The 22,236-nt window shown below is 36.5% G+C and overlaps 1 protein-coding gene across 3 annotated transcripts in view; it reads left to right on the top strand.

The window, feature by feature from the left end:
* Positions 1-22,236, top strand: part of LOC103679676 (ubiquitin-conjugating enzyme E2 E2) — a 350,872-nt gene that overhangs the window by 257,859 nt on the left and 70,777 nt on the right. For 2 of the 3 annotated variants that reach the window (XM_040636863.1, XM_040636864.1), the window contains exon 4: positions 12,309-12,441. The exons of the other annotated variant lie outside the window; for it this stretch is intronic. In XM_040636863.1, the coding sequence (XP_040492797.1) occupies positions 12,309-12,441 (133 nt within the window). The remainder of the gene's footprint in view (positions 1-12,308; positions 12,442-22,236) is intronic. 3 annotated transcript variants of the gene reach the window in all.

Below are 22,236 nucleotides of genomic sequence, written 5' to 3' on the forward strand. Positions count from 1 at the left end.
GATCGAGCCCCACATCAGGCTCCTCTGCTGGGAGCCTGCTTCTTCCTCTCCCACTCCCCCTGTTTGTGTTCCCTCTCTCGCTGGCTGTCTCTATCTCTGTCAAATAAATAAATAAAAAATCTTAAAAAAAAAAAAAGTTCAAACTTTTCTTTTAAAGCACTGGACTCCCTTTATTCAAGGAAATCATGTGCTGAATATATACATACGTGTGTGTGTGTGTGCGCATGCGCGCGTGTATGTAAACAAAGTGGAGTTTATCTAATCGAAACTCAGGGAGGGAGCAGAGTGATTAGTGATCCCAAAAGACCTCACTGGAGTCCTGCAGCTCCTAGAAGCAACAAATTTGAGAACTACAGGTCTCCAGAATATATTTCCAACTCCTGTCATGGCATTTGAAGCCCTACATTATCTAACTTCAATCAGCTGGCATCTTTGCTGTTCTCCCACCAGGAAAATCACTTTCCTCCTCTCTGCTTTTTTTCCAGTGTCTTTAACCTGTTATGCCCCATCTTTCCGTACCTGTTGAAATCTACTTTATCTTTCCAACCCAGTTTAATTGCCACCTTTTTAATGAAGCTTTCCCTAGAGAAGGTACAGTTCATGTCAGAACCACATGTGGGATGTGTTGAAACCACATGCTTACTCTGAGTAAGTCTGATGTTTCTTCTTCTCGGGTCACTGCTGAAATGAGACCTGCTAGTGCTTTGGTGTAAGAACATCCACCCACCAGGAAATGAAATCATTCTTTTTACAGGGCTCCCATAGCATCCTAGTTATGAATACCATGGAGCACCATTATCTTGTCTTCTCCGGTGTTGCCTAGATACGAAGCCCCTTCAGGATCAGGACTGTTTTTTGTCCTGCCCAGATCATAGCACAGTGCTCTACACATTATAAGCACTGAGGGAAAGGTGGGGAACTCTTGAAAATAAGTCTTGGCAACCAATAGCCAGCATTTTGGTCTTGGTGGAGATCTTGATCTCCTGAAGTAATCATAGGGAAATTGTGAATTAAGTCTGCTAAATGCCATCTTTTATTGACAGTCAGTGTCTTTCAGTGCAGGATTAGTATTTACAGTAGGGTCTATTTTTGCCACCTAGCACCTTCCTCTACAGGGCTGACATTTAACTTTTCCTCTGCTGAACATGGAAAAAAAAAAAGGCGTTTTGAAGTGGTAATGTGTGTGTATCATAGAGGTAAGAGAATGAGTTTTAAAGCCACTATTATATAGCATCTGAGAATTTGGACTTGGTGCAGTCTCAGATGTTGTTATAGGATGGAGCACATGAAACTGAAGTTATTTACTGAATTATTAACTGAGAAAGATGGGACTTAGCAGTCACTTGTCACTTTCTTTCATGAGCTCAGTATTGAGTAGGGAGAAGCATGGGGGACAGAGAGAGACATCAGCATACAAGGTGTCATATAGCAGGTACAGACCCCCTAAGGAGAAACCCTTCTTATTTCCATGTCTTGGGTCCAGGAGTAAAGGGTGGCCCTACTAGTTTCTCACTTACCTGATAATATAGCATAAATTTTATAACCCCTACTATGGGCCAGGCACTGTTCTAAGCTGTTTATATATATTAATTCATTTAATGCTTACATCACCTCTATACGGAAGCCATTTTTCAAAAGCAAAGGAACAGTAGGAGGCTAAATAACTTGCTTCAATTCACACCGTTAGTGGCAGAGCCAGGATTCAGACCCCTGGCTATCTTGATCTGAAGCCCACTGTCTTTACTATTAAGCTATAGTAATAGACTAGTGTTTTACTAAAGATGTTTATTTATTACTTTTCAACAAACATTTATCGTGTATCTGTGTGTGCTGTTTACTTTTGCCATTGGCCTTCTAGTTGACCTGCTGGAAGAGAACCGTGATGGTGGGTCTTGGAGCCAGATAGCAATGTCAGGGATACAAAGAAAAATGCAGATTGTAGGATACCACAGCTGACATTTTGGGGAATAAATTAGCCATATGAAGTAATTACTGTTTACCATTTTCCTATCCAAAAACAAAAGATTTCTCAGCCAATGAAAAGTGTATTGAGTATATTGGAGGTATTTAATCCACTTGGAAAACAAACTGCTTTGATAATAACTTACAAATAAACAGATAAATCTTAACTATCCTGTCTAAAAATAGTTAACTGTTGCTAAAATCTGCCCTCTGGTAACTTTCTAATGGAATTTTTACTCTGATACAGTATTATAAATGTTAGAAAACAAAAAAGCTGCGTTTGGAATGATACCAGGGAACTTTACATTCTGTCCTCTGTGAGTAGTAACATTTTTGAGAACTAAAAAATTGGGGGAAGGATTTGGCTTCCTCAGAACCGTAGGGCAACATTGGCTTGCACTCTTGTCGAAAGCTTATTTAACCTGCAGGTAAGATCAATAGACACGTTAAAGCTCTACAGCCTTCCTGTCTTACATGTGTATGGGGGTACATTTTAAATAATAAAGAAACATCACCTGCTACATTGGCTAGCTCACATGCCAGAATTGTTCTTACAGTGAAGATAAAAGAGAGGCTAGTCCTGGAAGTCCTGAGTACCTTGCAACCTTTCATCTCAGAATAGAGAAAAGGCACACGCATCTGGGTGGGAGGTGGGCAACAAAAGCAGTGTTGCAAGAAGTGATACGTTTGCTAAGGAAATGGAGAGAGTAGCATAAGATCAGTATTTCTAGTTTGAAAAGCCAAAAAAGAAGAATTGGGTAGCTAAAATAAAAATGGCTTTTCACCAAACCTGAATCTAGTCCTTAAAACATGCCCAGGATAAAAAGATAAAAGAAAACCCGTGTTAGTGTCGATCTTTGGTCTCCTGTCTTACACGGGGCGGTTCATCGTAATGGTCACTATATAGATTTTCCAGTTGAGTCTTCACATCTAAGTTGACAGCAGTTGTGAAACAGTAAGAGCCTCTCCTTAGGATCAGAGGGCTCAGGGTTTTTTTATGGGTGTGGTCTTGAGCAAGGCACTTCACTTTGTAGAACCTTAATTTTATCACTTTTGAAATGAAGGCTTTGTTAGAAGTGATTTTCAGTGGGAGAGGAGCTTTTCCATTTTTTCAAATTATCACACACCCCCACCACCAAATACATGCTCAGAATCACTGCTGAAGGAATGATTCTTTCTATAAGAAAGAGGGTATATTGAAAAGAAAAAAAATAAGCTGTGAATAACTTGATGAACTTATTTCTAGAGTCCTTTCAGCTATCTAAAGGATTAAAAATCCTATAATTCAGTATTTTAAGTAATTCTGATTGATTTTATGCCTAGTTGTCTAACTCAGTGAGATTCTAGTCCAGTTCTAATGCTTCTGCTTCTTCTGTGTTATGAAGAAGTTGAACTAGATGGTCTCCCAAGTCTTTATATTGTAACTTTATTTCTTACAACCCACATATATAAAAAAGATTTGGTTCTTTTTGACTGTGACTGTCTTTGTCCCTATAAGTGAATGTGTCTTATAAAAATGCAGCTTGGGAGGAAAAAGAACCATAGGCAGTTTGTCCCTGTGGTCTTCCTTCCTGCTTCCCAAGTTCTCTGTTTTTCCTTGCTCATTATTTCATACAGTTATGTCTTAAAATTTTAAGTCTGTTGCAAAGTTGTATACTCACTGCAATATATCACACATTGGGAGAATTAAATTCACACACCCACCCACCCACACACTGTACACATAATATAGAAAGAAGCAAGAAGCCTAAGGTGTCATCAAGTCACTGAGTTGTTCTTCCTCAGTAACTTACAGAAGGCTAGTTTTACTCACTATGGATGCTGTGTTACTAGCTACTGCCTTCCCTGGGAAAAGGAAGTATTGTAATTATTAAGCAGTAATTATTTTTTGTTTAAAAACCTGTTTTTCTCCAGTCTCTTCCTCTCTTAGTTATTGACACTATTAACATAGGATACAAATTAGATGACAGTAGTGACTTTAAAGTACAATTTGGTGAAAGATATCTACAGTCAACTGAAATCGTTGTTTTTTGTTTTTATCTTCACATCTCAAATCTGGAAAGTGTGATTCAGGACAGAGATCCTTCCCATTAATTAAGCACACATTGATAAAAAGTTTAATATAATTCTTTTTCTTGGAATATTTCAAGAATAAGGACCAGACTGCTAGGAACTAGAGAGAAAATGTATGAAGGAGAAAATAATTAATCATTCAGTTCTGCTTAGAGCTTAGTGTACAGAATGGATCTTTTCTATCCCCACTATTATATCCTAACCTCCTAAGATGTGATGGACTTTGGTGTTATTGGTCTTCAAAAAAAAATTACTACATACAAATATAGGAAACCTCAGGAGCTTATGAAATACCATTCTTCATTTGTCCTCTCAAGAGCTACAGTCCTGGCCTATTTTCTCAATACCCTCTTAGCTATAGGGGATGTTTTTTCACTATCAGAATGAGTTCCTTTTTTCCGGTGACCCAGATAATGCTGTTTCTTAAGATTTCTTCTCTTCCAAGTATTAAAGGTCCCATAAATGACTTTTTATAATGCTGTGTTTGCATAGAATGTTAACACTTCCAAAGGAGTCCCTAAGCTTTGAGGATAAGGGAGATGTCCCCAAGGAGAATGTAGCTAAGTTGAGACCTAAAGGACAAATAGAATGGTCAGACCTACAAAAGCATCTTATCCAAAGCCAGGAGGCAAGAAAAAGCCCAGCTGCCTTGAAAGTTTTATAAGTAAGTCCAGTCTGACAGGAGAATGGAGCTGGAGGAAAGGGGAGTGGTAAGGGATGAGGCCAGAGAGGTCAACTGGAGCCAGATTTTTTTGAAAGAATTTGTATGCTTCAAAGGAACTTGGGCCTGGTCTTCAAGGCATTAAGAAGTCAGGGAAAACAGGAAAACAGAAGTCCCACTTAAAGGATTTTCTGGAAATTGCCCTATCTGCAGTTTGGTAGATGGATTGGAGGAGAGCAAGACTGGAGTTCGGGAAACAGCATGCTGGTGCCATCATCTAAGTGGGAGCTAATGCAGTCAGTAGGCAGATTACAGAGGTTCTGCTGGCTTTGGAGAATTTAGAGAAGAGAAGGAGGAAGGAAGCATAGTCAACGATGACTCTTGGGTTTCCCGCCAGATTAGAGGTTCCATCAGTGTTCGATAGGTTGATTGTCAGAGGTGGATAATGAGATACCTAGAATGAAGATGAAGAAACAAGGTAACTGAGGGTAGAACCCCTAGGAAGGCAGACATTGAATAGATATTATTGAAGAGGGCAAAAGAATTGGAGAGGAACTCTAAAGTGTAGAGAGAGCCTCTGGAGAGATACCTGAGGAAGAGAGCTTTTTAGGAATCAGGGAGTAGAAGCTACAGTTTCAGTAAAATGAAAACAAAAGACACTGCTAGATTTAGCCACAAAGAGGTCAGCTTATGACCTTGAGAAAAAGTCTGAAAATATTTTCCCCCTTGAATCTCCCCACTTCCACGTTTTTTCTCATTTCATTCATACAGTTTTGTGGTATTTCCCCTCTTCAGCTGCCTTTCCTACTATCCTTATCTGTAACTGGTCTGGGCCTTGCTTTCATATTTTTTTAAGGAATGGAACTATTCTTTCCTTCCAGTTTAGCATTAGAGAAACATACATTATTGTGTTATAAGCAAGAAGCTCAATATTCCTGCAGCTATTTACTCTCAAAGGGACTTTGGATATATGTGCAGCATGTCATTTGCCTGTGAACATTGTGCTCACCCCTGGAAGGGATGGATTCAGCTATGTGGAATCTGACATATAAGCAGAGATTTCCAGAGCTCCTGAGAAATCCCTTGTACTGTCTTCTCCTCACCATTCTGTCCCCATCAATTTGAGGTTAGTGTTGGCAGATCAGAAATTCTCTGCAAAGGCAAGTTTCTTGTCCTGTGGAGCCAGGATCCCTACATTGCCTGGGCTACCTTACTCTTTTTCTCAGAGTTGATGTTAAATGAAAAGGCAGCAGGCACAGCGAAAAACTCTTGGTCTTAAAGTCACAACTGTGCACAGCACATTGGAAGTGTTCAGATGTATTTAAAACGTCTGATGATCTTAAATAAAGACAGTGAGTGCTTAGTCCCTTGCAGCATTTTTATTGTACATGTGTAATATTTCATATGTATAGAAGGGCTCATCCACTGTGGGCAGCAACATAGAAAACTGAACACAGTTTACAAGGTTGATTCTCTTAACAGAATTTCTCCAAGCAGCAACTTTGGTTATTTAACTAATTTGTAATTTGCTAACTGATATTTGCATTTTAATAGATTTATCTAATTGCATTTTATTTTGAAATGTAACTCTGTTAGCTGTGTTTATCTTCTTTAAAAAATAGAATCTGAAAATAAAATTGAGGGTATTGATCATTAGCAAGTGGGAAAACATTGCTAAATAACCTCATACCTAAAAATCCTGATGTTAAGTAAACATTCCATTCAATGCAAAATGGGATTTCCTGGAAGTGGCAGCTTTGATTTCTGATATTTCCAAAGTTCTGCCCTATCTAAGTACTACCCTAAGATTAGATTGCAGGATGATGGTGGTGATAATAGCCGTAGTAATCATGATTATTAATGTCTGGGTCCTGGTAGCCTGTTTTCTAGTCCTGAGATCTTGAAACCCTTCTTATAAATCACCAGGCAGTTAATCTTTTGAGTGTGTCGGTGAGCTTCTGTATTCTCCACAAAGCATCACAGCACCTAGAATAGCAGCTAACAGTCGGAAGTGTACGATCTGAGCCTCTGCAGGCCCCGTTTTCCAAGCTCTGGGAGTAGAGCGCTACTAAAACTTCAGTTGCTGCACAAGGTTCATGCTGTAGTTGCCTCATTTCGTAGATGAGGAAACTAAGACACTGAAAGATTATATGGGGAGATTACATATTCACCCAGGGCTCTCCAGGCCTTATATGGTGGGGCTAGGATTCAGAAAAGCAAGTCTGACTTAGAGTCCAGTCACGTTCTTCACCATCACTCTACAGTGCAGGTGCCCATGGCACTAACTTTTATTTGGTTAACTTAAGGGGTAAGTGATCATTGAAAATGTAAAATGGTCTGCAGCTTCAGCTTCTCACTTTTTTGGTCCAAAGTATATAAAAGCCCATTCTTCTGTTTTATATAAATCCAAATAATTCTGACATATTAAAAAAAAACTCACTTGGTCACTATGGGCTACTGGAGCCTCTCGATCTGTATTGTCCAATATATGTGACCACTAGCCACATGGAGCTATTTAGACTTAAATTCATTAAAATCAAATGAAATTGAAAATCCACTTCCTCATTCTCGCTAGCTCCATTTCAAGTGCTTAAAGCCACATGTGGCTAGTGATTACCGTAGTGGATAAAGATAAGAACTAAAACATTTTCATTATCACAGAAAGTTTTATTAGACAACACTACTCTAGAACAGTATTGTCGAATAGAAATACAATATGAGCCACATGTGTAATTTTAAATTTTCCAGGAGCCACATTAAAAAAGATAAAAAGAAATAGGTGGTTAGTTTTAATATATTTTTAGTCCAATATATCTCAAATATTATTATTTCAACATGTAATTAACAAAAAGCAGTGATGTATTTTACTTTCCTTTGCATTGTCATTGAAATTTGGTATATATTTTACAGTTACAGCATATCTGAGTAAGTAGCCACATTTCAGGTGCTCAATAGCTACGTGGCTATCATATTGTACAACACAGTTCTGTACTTTTATTCCAGGATTTCTCAACTGGAAGCTATCAAAATGGGAGTGGGACAGAGGGCTATGTAGTTCATGAACCACTGCTATAAGCTTTGGGATTGCAGGTGGTGCCAACATTTCACTTCTAAGATGATAGAGGAGGCCAGACTGCTAAGACTTAATCTGTGTATATTTGAGAAGTATTAAAAGTTTTAGATGCATTTTAAAACACCAAGCTGTGTTCAAAATAGTTTGTTACTACTAATATTTTTTTTTAAAGGCACATTTGGACAGTATAAACCAACTCAGAGTGATAATGTTAGCTGTGTTATTTATTCCATTATTGATAACTGTATAGATAGCTGACCGACTTCAGAGAACGAATAAAATACGGTATTCTGACAGAGAGCCAAATAAAATTTAAAACGAGCACGAATTGAATGTAAGTAACTTATAGGCATTGCCTGCTTTTGTGAGGTATCTCTTGACTTGTACTTCTGAGTCCTTCCTTGGCGGCACTATTTGTTGACTCCTCAGTTAGCCTAAATTATATAATTAACTGTGATGACCATTCTTAGAAGGTCATCTTAAGATTTCTCAAAGTGACTCAGAGAAATTATGTCTTGGTATTTAGGAAACATGTCTATGCACATTGTTTCATAGCTGTGTTCTGTGTGTATTTTTTAAACTAAATGTCGTCATCTACCTTGAAGTAGTGTTGTAACTACAAACCTATAATTTACTCTACTTTTAAGTTCTTCCTTCTGATAAACTTATCTATTCATATTGGGTCTAATTATAGCTCAGGGTGTAACCGTGTGTATTATTTGTCTGAATGAGTGAGCTTGTCTGGCAACAAGGGGCTGTTGTTGCCAAAGCTTTATTGTCATCTGGCTTGAATATATTCTGTCTGTACCTCACCGTCAGCTTCAGGAGAGGTTAGGTAAAGTGTAACCTGGGGCAGGAATGTTATACTCTGGCCCCTTGCTCTGCTTCTCAGTATATTTCAGCACTTTGCAATAAACTTGGCTAGCTATGATTTTTTTTTTTACTTCATCCTTTTTAAATAAGAGAAATCCAGACTAGAGATAAAATTGAACTCTTCATTCCCCATCTTCAGAGCTATCCCATCCCCCTACTCCTCTTTTCTCCTGTTCCCTGCACAACCACTGTCATGAATTTAGGCCTATCTTTCCAGTTCATTTCTTCAAAGACTTTGACATAGATATGTATCCATAAACAATATAAAATACTATTTTTATATTTCTAGTTTATACAATAAGATCACACTGTGTACTTACGTTGCAACTTGCTTTCCTCATATAGCATTTTAGTAGACTTTTGGGGCATACTTGTTCTTAATATGAAAACTTGGTACATATGTAAGAACATATCTAACACATAAGTAAGTTATGAGACCTATAATAAAACAGGTAACTCCTGAATCCACCATGCATACTGGAAAGTAGAACATCACCAGAACCAGTAAAGCTCCTGTGTGCTACTCCTCCACCATCTGATTCTACCCAGGAAACTACTCTTCTGAGCTTTGTTATCATCCATATTCTTGCTTATCACATATATTTGTGTCCTCAACAATACATTTTCTTGTTTGCTTGTTTTTAAACTTGGTGAAAATAATATCATACTGTATATATTCCTTTAGACTCACTTTTTTTTTATTCAATATGACACTTTTAAGATTAATCCATGTTAATTAGTATGTTTCCACTGTTATGTAGTATTCCTTTGGGTGCATTTATTCCTTTTTCTGTCAGTGGACATTTGTGTTATTTCCAATTTTGCTATTAAAAATAGTGTTTCCATGAACATTCTTGTATATGTCTTCTGGTGCACATGTGTAAAAGTTTCTCTGGGGACAGTACCTACGAATGCAATTGAAATGTAGTAATAGAGGAGTATATAGATTAACTAGATAAGTCCATCCACATTCTTATCCAAAGTGATTGAACACTCTTCAGCAATGTATAGTTCTTGTTTTTCCACATCCTCATCAGCACTTGGTTTTGTTATGCATTTATCTTTGCCTATACATTGTGTAAAGTAATACTGAACTGTAATTCTAAGTTTCATGTCCCTGATATTAATGAGACTGGGTATTTTTCATATGCCTTATTGGCCATTCATGTTACTTCTTTCTGGAAATGCCAACTTTTGTCTTTTCTAAGGGGTTGCTAGTCTTTTTCTTATTGATTCATAGGAATTCGTATACTCTGGACACTAGAATTTGGTCAATTTTAAGTGATCCAAATATCTTTTCTCAGTTTGTGGTTTGTCAGTCTCTTTAGGCAACCTCTAAAACTTCTGACTTTTGCATTGACGTGCTTAATCCATCTACAACAAAGGTTTGTATATTTATTGAAGTAAAAAATCCAGTTTCTCTATTTGCCATATACAAAAACTGTTTTCTTAGCCCCATTACTTCTGACATATATCAGATTCCTGTAAGTGTGTGGAAAAGTTTGAGGGATTTCTTTGAGCTTCCAAACACATTTTAGAATCAAGTTGTCAAGTTTCATTTTTTAAATAACTGTTAGACTTTTGATTGGAATTGCATTGGATCAGACATCTACAGGATGCTGGGTCTCCCTACTCATAAACGTGGTATCTCTCTCCATTTATTTAATTCTCTTTGTATTTCAATAAGTTTTATAATTTCGTCCATTAAAATCTTATATATTTTTATGAAACTTACTCATAGTTTTTTTTGTTATTTTTAGTACTACTATAAAAGCTATTTTAAAAGATAATTTCTAATTTTGTTGGTGTGTTGAAATACAGTTGATTTTTCATATTGATCTTAAATCTAGCCACTTTGTAAACTTTTATTTTTTATTTTTATTTATTTTATTTTATTTTATTTTTTATTTTAAAGATTTTATTTATTTATTTGACAGAGAGAGAGACAGCCAGCGAGAGAGGGAACACAAGCAGGGGAGTGGGAGAGGGAGAAGCAGGCTTCCCACGGAGGAGCCTGATGTGGGGCTCGATCCCACAACGCTGGGATCACGCCCTGAGCCGAAGGCAGACGCTTAACCGCTGTGCCACCCAGGCGCCCCTGTAAACTTTTATTAAGCTTGATAAATTGTGTATAGATTTTTCTGTGTACATAAATACTGCAAATGCTCAATTTTATTTTTTCCATCGCAATCTATATACCTTTTGTTTTTTTCCTTCCTGTGTGTTTCATACCTTAATGAATATGATCTCTAGTGCAGTAATGATTAGAAGTAGGTATAGTAAGCATCCTTATCTTGTTCATCAGTTTTAAAGGGTATGCTTTTGATATTTGTCACTGAATGTATTAGTTGCTGTGAGGTTTTTTATAGATGTTCTTTATCAGGTTAAAGAAATTTCCATCTATTACAGTTTTGCTAAAAGTTGTTTTTTGGTTTTTGGTTTTTTTATCATGAATGGCTATTATTAAGCCTCTTGAGTGGTTTTCCTGCACCCATTGAGATTATCCATTTTTTTCAACTTTAATCTCTTAGGTAAATAACACTAATAATTTTCTATTAAACTATCCTTGCGTTCCCAGAATATATCCCAACTTAGTTAAGATGCATGCTTTTTCTATATACTGCTTAACAATGAAGTTTTTGTAGATATAAACTAATTTCAAAATAAGAAAGAGTAGTAGCTGAATTTTTGTTGACAATAAAATCTTCCCCAAAAGGTTGCCCACTATGCTACAGGGTGTGAGGGGCATTTATGGCTGTTAGATGAGGGTATTAGCCTGATGTAACAAAAAGACCACCGAAAAGCTAAATTATAATCTCATTTTGCTCTCTGTTCACTCGAGAGATTATAATTCAGTTGACTTATGTGGGCCTTATTTTCCTCGTGAGTTTGTCTGAGACTCGGGGACAGATGTTTATTACTAGTAGCCGTGTGGCTTCACTTGCTTTCCTATTAATCCGTTGTCATCAAACAAACATGTACTTACTAGGCCCTAAGACAAAGCTAAAATCTATTCCTCAGGGAACTTCTAGGGAGGGACAGAAAGGTAAACACTTCAAAAACTGTTCTAAGGACCCCTGGCTGGCTCAGTTGGTAGAGCATGTGACTCTTGATCTTGGGATTGTGAGTTCAAGCCCCACATTGAGCATAGATCTTACTTAAAAATTTTTTTAATTAAAAACATGGTTATAAAATGAAATTATACATCTTGTTTTCTATAGACCACACTACTTATGATACATAGGGGTTGAGGGGGCAGAGATTCTTTGGCTGAAAAAGAGAGAAAAGAGGAAGCTTGAGATGGGATATGATACTTGAGCTGACTTTTATGGATGATGAACATTTACTGATCTCCATGAACCTCATTTGTATTCTCAGTTGTTAACAAAGGAATTGGACTACTTTTTATTAGCCTTTTTTTTCTCTAGTGGCCCTTCTGTCTTCAAAAATTTGTCTCTTTCACCCTGTGACTATATCATTAAGTAATACCAGCGTCTTTTCTTCATAGAGTATTGACGATATTGACAAATGAATCATCATATAGAATTACCCTATTTGTTATGTTTTTGTGGAATTGCTCAATTTATTGTTACCATAAATAGAATTTTTTAAATTCCAGGGTTTACATAATCTCTAAGCACATTTCATTTGTATGTCTTATTTCAGTGCTGGACCCAAAGGAGACAACATTTATGAATGGAGGTCAACTATATTGGGACCCCCAGGATCTGTCTATGAAGGAGGGGTGTTCTTTCTTGACATTACCTTTTCACCAGACTATCCGTTTAAACCCCCTAAGGTCAGTATGAAGTATGCATCCATTTTTAGCAATATGTATTGTTGTATATGTATATACATATACATATTCTTAAATATACATATCTAGGAACGCATGTCTATTCTGTTAACATAGACAACTTCCCAGGGCTAATTGTATGTAAAAAGAAACAGAATGTGAAAAATTATAGGCTATTTCCCTACCCCGTCCCCTTACTCATATTTCATTGCTTTTTCTCATCCTTTCTCAATGTCTCCTTTCTGTGGTTTATGTTGTAATATAACATAAAACAGCACATTATGGGTGGAACTAGGTGAGTGAGAATGGGCCTACGCCAGCACTAGAACCCAGAAAACCAGACATAGCCTGAAGCTGGAGCCAGAGCGAAGCCCAAGAGCCAGACTAATTGCGGAGGGAGCCCCACTAAGGCAAGTCTCAGGGCACCAGCTACGGAGTTTTGATGCCTCCACAGTTCAGCTACTCACATGACATATACATGCACTAGAATGGAAAGTGTGACCTACAAAGACTTAAAAGTGATGCCAAGAACATTTAGTGAAAACGTATTTGTAATAGTTGATTAATATAAATGACTAATTAATGAACCATAGGGAAATTTACATTTATTTAAGACAAGATTATATACTTCAAGAATTCTTCACATTCCTTTCTACTGCCTGTAAGTTAGTCATTTGATGAGTTTAAATTTATTCTCCACTTTGGAAAGGGAAAGACCCTAAGAACACTGACTCTCTGCGTTGGCCACCAAGAAAAAAATCTCATTTGACCTGACTTTAACCTCGCGTGCAGAGGGAAGTAAAACTTGCTCGAGTTGTAGGTTGGAATGGACAGTTTTAAAAAGCAAAAATAGGATGATAACCTTTACCATGAAATTCTGTAATTCCCCTCCCTCCCTCTCACTCTCCCTCTTTTTTCTTCCTTCCTTTCCATTGATGCTTGAATATTGGTTTGCTACCAAAGCAAAAGTAATAACTATAATTTTACCAAAGAAGAAACCAAGGCACAGAGAATTTAAGTAACTTTCCCAGCATTACACAGCAAGCAAATAGTAGTGTCTGTATTTGAACCCAGGAAGTCTGACTCCAAAGCCCATGTTCCTTTCTACATTACATGATACATTTTATCCAAGCTGACAGAACTGGTAGCACTGGTGACCACCCATACCTGCATTAGGTTGGTTTTTTGTGACAAAGCCATAGTACATCTAATATTTATTTTCTCCTTTTACTGGAATGGACTTTTTGTTTTTCATTCTACTTGGGACCAGCCCATAAATCACCTGGAGTACTTACTGCACTGCTGATGATGTGAGGACCTATCTCTGACAGCCTCTTCAGTAAATGAAATACAGAGTGGGGAAGGGGAGGGACAATTCCAATCAGGCAGTTGTGCTGCTTGTGAGTTTGGTATAGGCTGTTCTGTACATCTGAAATATACATCTCAGAAAATTTGCGGGCTTATCCAAGTTCTGCACAACAGAAATGTGTAGATTAAAGCTAGAAAGGAGAACTAATAGATTAGATAAAATAATTCAGTTTCCAGAAAGGCCTCAATGGACTGAAAAGATGGTCCTAATAAGATAGAATTTAACACAACTAAATGCATAATATTTCAGCAACAAGCAGAAAGAAATCATGATACATGATAGGAGAGACCTACTTTATTTTCATACAAATAAAATCTGTGGGATTTTGGCTGACTAAAATTCTGTGGGAACTTAAGGTTCCTGAAGTCTTAAGGAGACATTTTTAGGAGTACAATCCTCGGAACTCTAAAGCAATTGCACTGTATCTGGAGTGCTTCATTCACTCCTAAGTTCTTCATCTTAAGAACAAAACAAAAATAAGCTGGGGAGAGAGTCATGTACATTCTTGAACTTCTTCTCTGGGTAAAACACTGCAGTGGATATCAGTTGTGCCAACTCATTTCTTTTCTAAAACACCGTACTGAGGCTTGGGTGTTCCCTTTCACAGATGAGAAAACTTAGATGAGGCTTAGAGAGGTTTCCAATAATAGACAACCAAGCATTTACTGATTTCTGACTTCACAGACCATATATTTTCCACTGAATTATACACAGTTAACCTGGAGATGTTCACTAGTAAAAATAGAACGTAGGAGGAATGTGATATCTGTCCTCAGATGTTTTAGGAACTATGGTGTGGGTTAGGATTTAGGCCTTATTTTGGATGGCTGGATGGGACAAAAATAGAAGCGGAAGGGTGTCAGTTACAGGGAAATAGATGTTAATTCTTACGAGGAAAATCTGACCCACAGCTGCATAGTCTACTTTTGAATAGCTCTACTGAGACAGTGGGCGTCTTTTTACTCAGAGTAAATATTTGCCAATATTCCTGTTAAAAAAAAAAACAAAAACAAAAACAGAAAACAGAGTTAGTACCTGTCAAGAATAGTACCAGAAAAAAATAAGTTCCTCCACTGAATGAATTTGATTAAACAATCTCTTAGGACAAAGGAAAAATCAAATTTTGGTAACTCAGATCGTAATTTAAATGCACATTTATTAGAAACCTATGGGAAGTTTTGAAAGCAAATTACCGCCACCTAATTTATCAGTTTTAGAAACCAGATTTTGTAGGCAGATATGCTATTCTAAGTGGGGGAAAGTTTGTGGGTGTCTTGAAAGCTGTTAATTAAAACAAAGGCTTTTTTTGTTAATAGTTTTCAAGTACCCTGTCTGTGCCTTTCTAATCTCCTATTATTCTAAATAGGCTGCTTTTGGAGTTGTCCTGGTTTTTTTTCTCCGTTACCCTCATCCTTTTCCATCAACCTTAGCCACATATTTTGATTAATGAAACATTTCCCAGTGCTCTGAAGAATGAACCGGATAGCAGTAGGTGTTAGAGAGAATGATTGGTGAAACCAGAGGTTCACAAATAAATCTGATTGGCCATCTGTTTGGCTATCTAATGGTTATCAGATATCCATACCATAAAATTAGTCTATAGCATTATGGGATCCATGAGATAACTTTTCCCAAACTCTTTCACTTGGAATCCTTAGTGAGGATTTTAAATGCTCTCATGCTCAGATTAAATAATTTAACATATAAACCATTTAGCCATGTTTATATGTTTAAAAACATCAATAAATAAACCTCTATGACTTAAAATGTGAAAAAATAAATAAATACTGTAGTGCTCCAGTATATCGTGTAAATGTCAGTGGATTGATTTGGATGTCTCTTCAAGACATAGGAACTTTTTGGAAATAGGATTTCATTAGTTTGAATATCCCACACTCCACTAGCTAATTTTTCAAAATCAGATGAACTATTCCAATAATTTCTTCCAAAATTCATCTAAATTTTAATAAGGCAAGGAAAACAATTTTTAATTGAGTATGTAATGTTCACTAAATTTAGTATACTAGTTTTAAATAGGTCAAGTACTTGTTACACTTGCAAGTGCCGTATCAGTACAATTCTTAGCACATTGATTTTCTTATATAATCAATATGTTTAGGCCTCTTTTTACTAAATCTACAGGAGTTTTGTTAGTATGACATTGTTAACTGTGTCTAAAGTATCTGATGCCAGGTCTTTAGGTGAATATTTAACCATCAATGATAATATTATTTCTCAGGGAAAATATTCATTTAATGAAACTGTCTAGGAATAACATATGGCCCCCCCAAGAAAAAAAGGAAGAAGAATAAATTACTGGTATATCCCCAAGTTTTTTGATAACTGTATTTCTTTCATTATTGATAGATATTTTAGTGTTCTAATTCAGATATCTCTATTTATAAAGTAGAAATTGCTTTATATCTTTTGGGGGATTACATATTCTTATTTATATTACAGATAATTACTCCTGTGCTCAAAACCTACACTTTTTTATAAGTCTGGTATATAAATTACTTAAATGTTTTTAACTCTACAAAACCTACATATTTGTTACAGAATAAAAAGTAATTGGAGATAAGCAAAAGGGAAAATTTAAATTACCTATAATCCTAACTCCAAAATTAATTATTCATGCCATTTTGTATATCTCTTTTGAGATTTTGTTCTCTGCATTTAAATATACTATATGCATACACACAAATATATACATAAATATTGGTCCATAGTCCCCCTGGTTTTAGGATTACTTTTTACCTAATATTCTATTTTCACCCAACACTCTGTATTTTCCAATAAATATATAGCTGCATTAGAATTATTGAGGCTCCACAGTATTCCATTATATAAATATACCAAATTTAATTTCCTGTTATTGGACATAAGCTGTTGCCAGTATTTTTGTTATAATCAGTGATGTGACGAACATCCTTTTAATTGCATATTTTGTATACTTGCATAATTATTTCCTGAGGCTGAATTTGTTGCCATAAAACTTCTGGGTAGATGGGTTTATGCATATTTGTAGAGTTTTGTTAAAGGCTGACAAATTGTCCTCCGGAAAAATTTTAGCAATTGACATCATGGCCATCAACATAGTGATAGTACTTCCCTTCACTCTGCTCGGCTCTGAGAATTCCTAGTCCTTTTTAATCTTTGCCAACCCAGTAGATGAGAAATAATATTTCATGGTTGCTTTACTTTATATTTATTTGACTACCAGTGAGATGTGGAAGTTTTCACATATACCATTGTCCCAGTTATTTCTCTTTTTGTGAATAATATGGAAGTGTTTTTTCTTGAAAGTTACACACCAAATAAAATTAATAAACATACTTGAAAAAATCAGAAGCAAAATAATAGAATATGTTTTATTTCTATATTGTTTTATTTCTATGTTATTTTTTTCTACTAAAAACACTTTGAAAATATTGTGACACCTTGTGTCTGATATTTTGTGTCTCAGAGATTCTAATGACATACATGCAAACTAAGTCACATTAGATAACACGTAGATCTTTGTTTTTACAGTAGGAATCATAGAGGTAGCCTATTCATAATTTGGCTTTTTCTGTCTCCCCATGGATCTGGATATTTTATTTAAAAAATAAGTGGGCATTTTATTTTTTTAAAGATATTTATTTGAGAGAGAGAGAACACGCACGTGTGTGCACATGAGCCAGGGGGAGGGGCAGAGGGAGAGGGAGAAGTAGACTCCCCGCTGATCAGAGAGCCTGATGTAGGGCTTAATCCCAGGACCCTGGGATCATGACCTGAGCTAAGGCAGACCCTTAACCTACTGAGCCACCTCGGCACCCAATAAATAGGCATTTTAAACAGATTTAAGAGTAAGTAGGTAGGAAAATGAAATATGTTTGTTATTTTAGTGTTTCAGGCAGCCCATGCACAAGTCAAACATGCTATGTGTTCATATCTATTGCTGGAAAACACTGTTTTCTTTGGTAATGGCAAGATGATATCTGCCAGTAGGTATTTTCCAAAAAGGAATAATAAAAGTTGTGCCTAAAATGTTTAAAAATTTGCATACATATGTAGAAGTATTTGTGTGAGAAAAAGAAAGCTCTTTAATATTAATATCTAAAAGCTTATTTATTTTTTCATAACAAATTTTATCAAATATATTTGAAAATAAATCTTAGAGATCACCTCAGAGTGTATTTTATGTTTTATGGTTTTAATTTTTTTATAAAATCTTACCGTGACTTGCTTACTAATGAAATGTCATTAAATGGGAAAGGTTTTAACTGCTTTCAGACAATGAAATAGGTAATTTAGGTCCATCAGATTTTCAGAATTTTTATTTTATTATCATCATTAGATTTTAAGCTTTAATTGACAGGTCAGGGCTAATCATGAATACGGTAGCTAATTAGTTATAGTAAGAAGCAGTGATGTTCAGCATTTAAAAGCCAGAGAGAGATCTATAACAAAAGTTCAATAAGGAGATCTACTTTTTATTCAAATTAGGTTATTATTTACTTGTTTTTATGGTTGTTTCTATTTCTGCCGTTGTTCAAAGAAGAAAGTTGATGGCTTATCTCAGTATTTTCATAAAGAGCAATTGTTTACATGTGTAAATGCAACTTCTCACTCATTTGTTCTGGCCTTGGGGGTAGAATACGTAGTTGTCCTGGAGTGAAATGAATTAACTTGTTTAACCTGAGTTCATTTGTTCATATGAAGCCTGGCTGAGGATTAAGTACTTTCATACCTATTGATTTGCCTTTTTGGTATCTCCAGTTTAACACCCAACAGTCACCTCAAACTTCCTTGGTCCAAAACCAAACTATTGATTGCACAACCCCATCCCACTCCTGCCAAACCAGCTCCTCCAGGCTTGCCCCTCTCAATGAGTGAGAATTCCATTTTTCTAGTGGCTAAAGTTAAAAACTTGCAGTCATCCTTAATTTCTCTCACAGCCTAGCCAGACCCAGGTTCACTGGCTCAAGATAAATATTCAAAATAAATCTAGAATCTAACCATTTCTCATCATCTCTCCGTAGTAACAAGCACTCTGGCCCAAGCCACCATCAATTGCTCCCTTTCCCCAAATTATTGTGGAAGTATCCTGTCTTGTCTTCCTGCTTCTGCCTTATCCCTTCTGCCGCGTACACCCCTCTACCAAATGGTCCTTTTATAATGTAAGTCATGTATGTCCATTCTTTGCCTAAAGCTTTTCAGCAGTTCCCAACTCACTGAATAAAAACACATAAAACCCTGTTCACAATATACTTTTCAAAATTACTGTCACTCTTGACTCAAGTACTCTAAAGCATGTTTCTTCCACAGAGCCTTTCATTTGCTCTTCCTTCTGCTTTCATTGTTTTCCTCTACCTAAAATTCTTGTGGCTCACTCCATTTGTCACTTTAGGTATCTGCTCAAATGTTATCTTTTCAGAGAAGCTCTGGGGTGACAACTCCCAACCACCTTCTGCTCCCCGTGAAATTCCCCACCATACCCACCGTACTTGATTTTTCCCCATAGCACTTCTCCCTCCTGGCATTATATATTTCTTTATCTAAGGGTTTATTATGTTTTCCTTTCTTCAGTTAGCATGTAAACTCTGTGAGCACAGGGACTTTGTCCATCTTGATGTCACTCCTAAATTCCTGGCACCTAGAACAGTGCCTGGAGATTTAGTAGGCATTCAGTAAAAAGATGTTGAATTAATTTAATCCATACTAGTTTGCCATAAAGACAGTATTCATTACTACCATCACCCCCATTTGTAGACTAGAAAACTGAGACTCATGGAGGTCAAGTGGTGCACGGGTCACATAGAAGGTAGGTAGCAAAACTGGAAACCAAATCCAGTTCTAAACTGAACTTTTCATACCCCACTTGTGGAGAAGCTTTAAATTGCTCATGTCCCTGGAAGAAGGAACACTTGTACTTAGATTTTACACTCTGGTATAAGTTAATTATATCAGATCATTCTCTAAATCAGGTTTTTTGGGAGGGAGATGAAATTGATGATACAAGGAGGAAGGAATGTCAGGAGGAGATTTCAAGTGCCTGTCTTTCAGTTTTGGCAAGTATCCTTTTTCCAAAAGCACCTGGCGCTTTTCTCCAGCGAATTCCTACTTCACAGACACTGAAGTATTAATTCTGTGTTGAACAGTAAGTAACTGATTTCTGGATTTTGTTAGCCCTAAGCAAAAGAGAAGTTACTTCCTATTTCACAGGTCATTTTCACACTTAATCACTGTCAGAACAGCCTTTTATCCTCAGTGTCATGACTGGGCTACAGTATTACTTGTATCTCATGAGTCAGTAAGTTTTCTTTTTTAGTCTATTCTCCTTTGCGATAAACCATTTTAAAATGCCCTGCTATAATTTAATGTTGTGTGAAATTTCAAAATGAATGTGATGAGTAAAAATAGATCATAACGATGGCCATTATCTTCCTGCTTTTGTTGTATCCATTTGTGTGTCCAACCCCCCCCCCCAACTATTACTAATTTAAGAATTACTAGGAAGAAGGATTGGATTTTATTTGTTTTCATGGCAAGGAATACCAACTTTATTTGTTCTAAACCAAATTATATATGCCAATAAACTAAAAGGGAATCAGTCATTTGGCTGACAGGAAGTTCAAATACATCATATTTTATGAGGAGCTTTCTCTCTAGTTTTCTGTAGTTTAATACAGTCCCAGACTTTGGAGAAAGACCTTTAGTTTATCATTGTTTTCTCTGAAATGTTTATGCCCAAGACATCTTAATCTATTCGGGTTGGATCAGAGTTTGCCCAGGCTCGGATGGAGTTGGTATATAGTCGGCCTCTCTGATAATCTACTCACACAGCCCTATCAGACTCTTGCCGTAGAACTGGGGATCTCAAGTATTTTGCAGCGTTCCTTCATACTCTGGAGTTCCTTTCTCTGTGACCTCACTCCATATGGGACTTGGTATTTGTTGATATTACTGTCAGCATAACTGAAAGGAATGGGCAGACCTAAATTCCTTCACAACGGATGTTTCTCTGTTGGGGAGGGGAGTGTCAATGAACAAAGAAAATTGGAGTGAGACAACATTCAGATATTTGGAAAATGAGGAGCTTTCTTGCTGTCACAGCCAGGCGAAGATGACAACTCACTTATCAAAGAGAGAGGTGAATTCTCCAAAGAAAGTTTCCCAGATTTAAACAAGTGAAACTCTCCCCTCACAAGGGTTTTCTGAAGAGAAAAGTGTCGGGTGGCTTCAAAATGAAATCTTCAGGATCCCAAACATCAAAGGGCAGGGATCCACTATTTCCAGAAAACAGGGAACATTAGGAGCTCTGAGAGAAACACCATGAGTCACAGAAGGTTGAAGGACAATAAGGCAGTGTTAAAGGAATAGTCTTGTGAAGAGGGAAACTTCTGCACAACTGAGCCAGAAGATGCTTCAAATTTGCAATTTTCTTAACCTTGTAGAAAAGAGCCCCTAATGAGAACAGATCAAGACAGAAAAAACAGCTTGTGTTGATTAAGTGTCTGTAAATTTTAAAACAAATTATTTTCTATCATCCACTTGAGAAATGAGATGGTGAAATGGTATTCTACATGTAAGAAAAAATGATGATAGTCTCTACTTTATTTAAAAGTATTATTTGTTTGGATAGCTATATCTAATGCTGTTTTGTTCCAGGTTGCATAGAACGGGGAGGTCTGAGTTAATTTTTAAGACTTCCAGCCAAATATCAACTCCTTTATGGCAAATGATCAAGTTTCCTTGATTTTTTTTCCATAGAGTTGGATCTGGATCTCTTGATAAGATAGCAGCCTCTTAGAGATTTGCTTAAGCAGGTCCAAGGAAAAATTAGGCAGGGAGAAAGGAATGTTCTCAATTCCCAGTTGGCCAAGATCATAGTCAGTATGTAATCATGGCTTGTCACTGAGTTAGGGGAAGATATTATCGACTGGCCTTTGCAAGCATTATGCAGGTCTTCTCCTGTAGAAAATAAGGAGGAGCAAAGTCATACAAAAGTTAAAGATTATGAATAAACTAGACCTAGCATCAGATAGCTACACTAATTCATACAGGTATAACTATTCTAAGCAATCAGATACATTTTTCTTATGGTATTAGTATGTTAGCAGAAACTTGCCAAAAATCACTATAAGTTCTTATTAGTTGCTATTTAAAATGTCTGTGTTAAGGCTAATTTATAAAGCAAAGATTTATTGAGCCCATATGGCTTTCTAGGCCTTGATATATAAAGATCTATAAGACAGACCCAGGGACCATGTAGACAAGGAGAACAGGCAGGGACTTATACAATAGTCCAGGCTAGAAAAGAATGAAGACTGAGCTTCGGGGATAAAGACAAGGAGAATGATATATGAATTTTTTATTTTATTCTTTTATTCAGTAAATATGTGTGTACCATGCACCGACCAGATACTGAATGTATAGAAATGCCT

This window comes from Ursus maritimus, unplaced genomic scaffold (genome assembly GCF_017311325.1).
Source record: "Ursus maritimus isolate PB19 unplaced genomic scaffold, ASM1731132v1 scaffold_20, whole genome shotgun sequence".
NCBI lineage: Eukaryota > Metazoa > Chordata > Mammalia > Carnivora > Ursidae > Ursus > Ursus maritimus.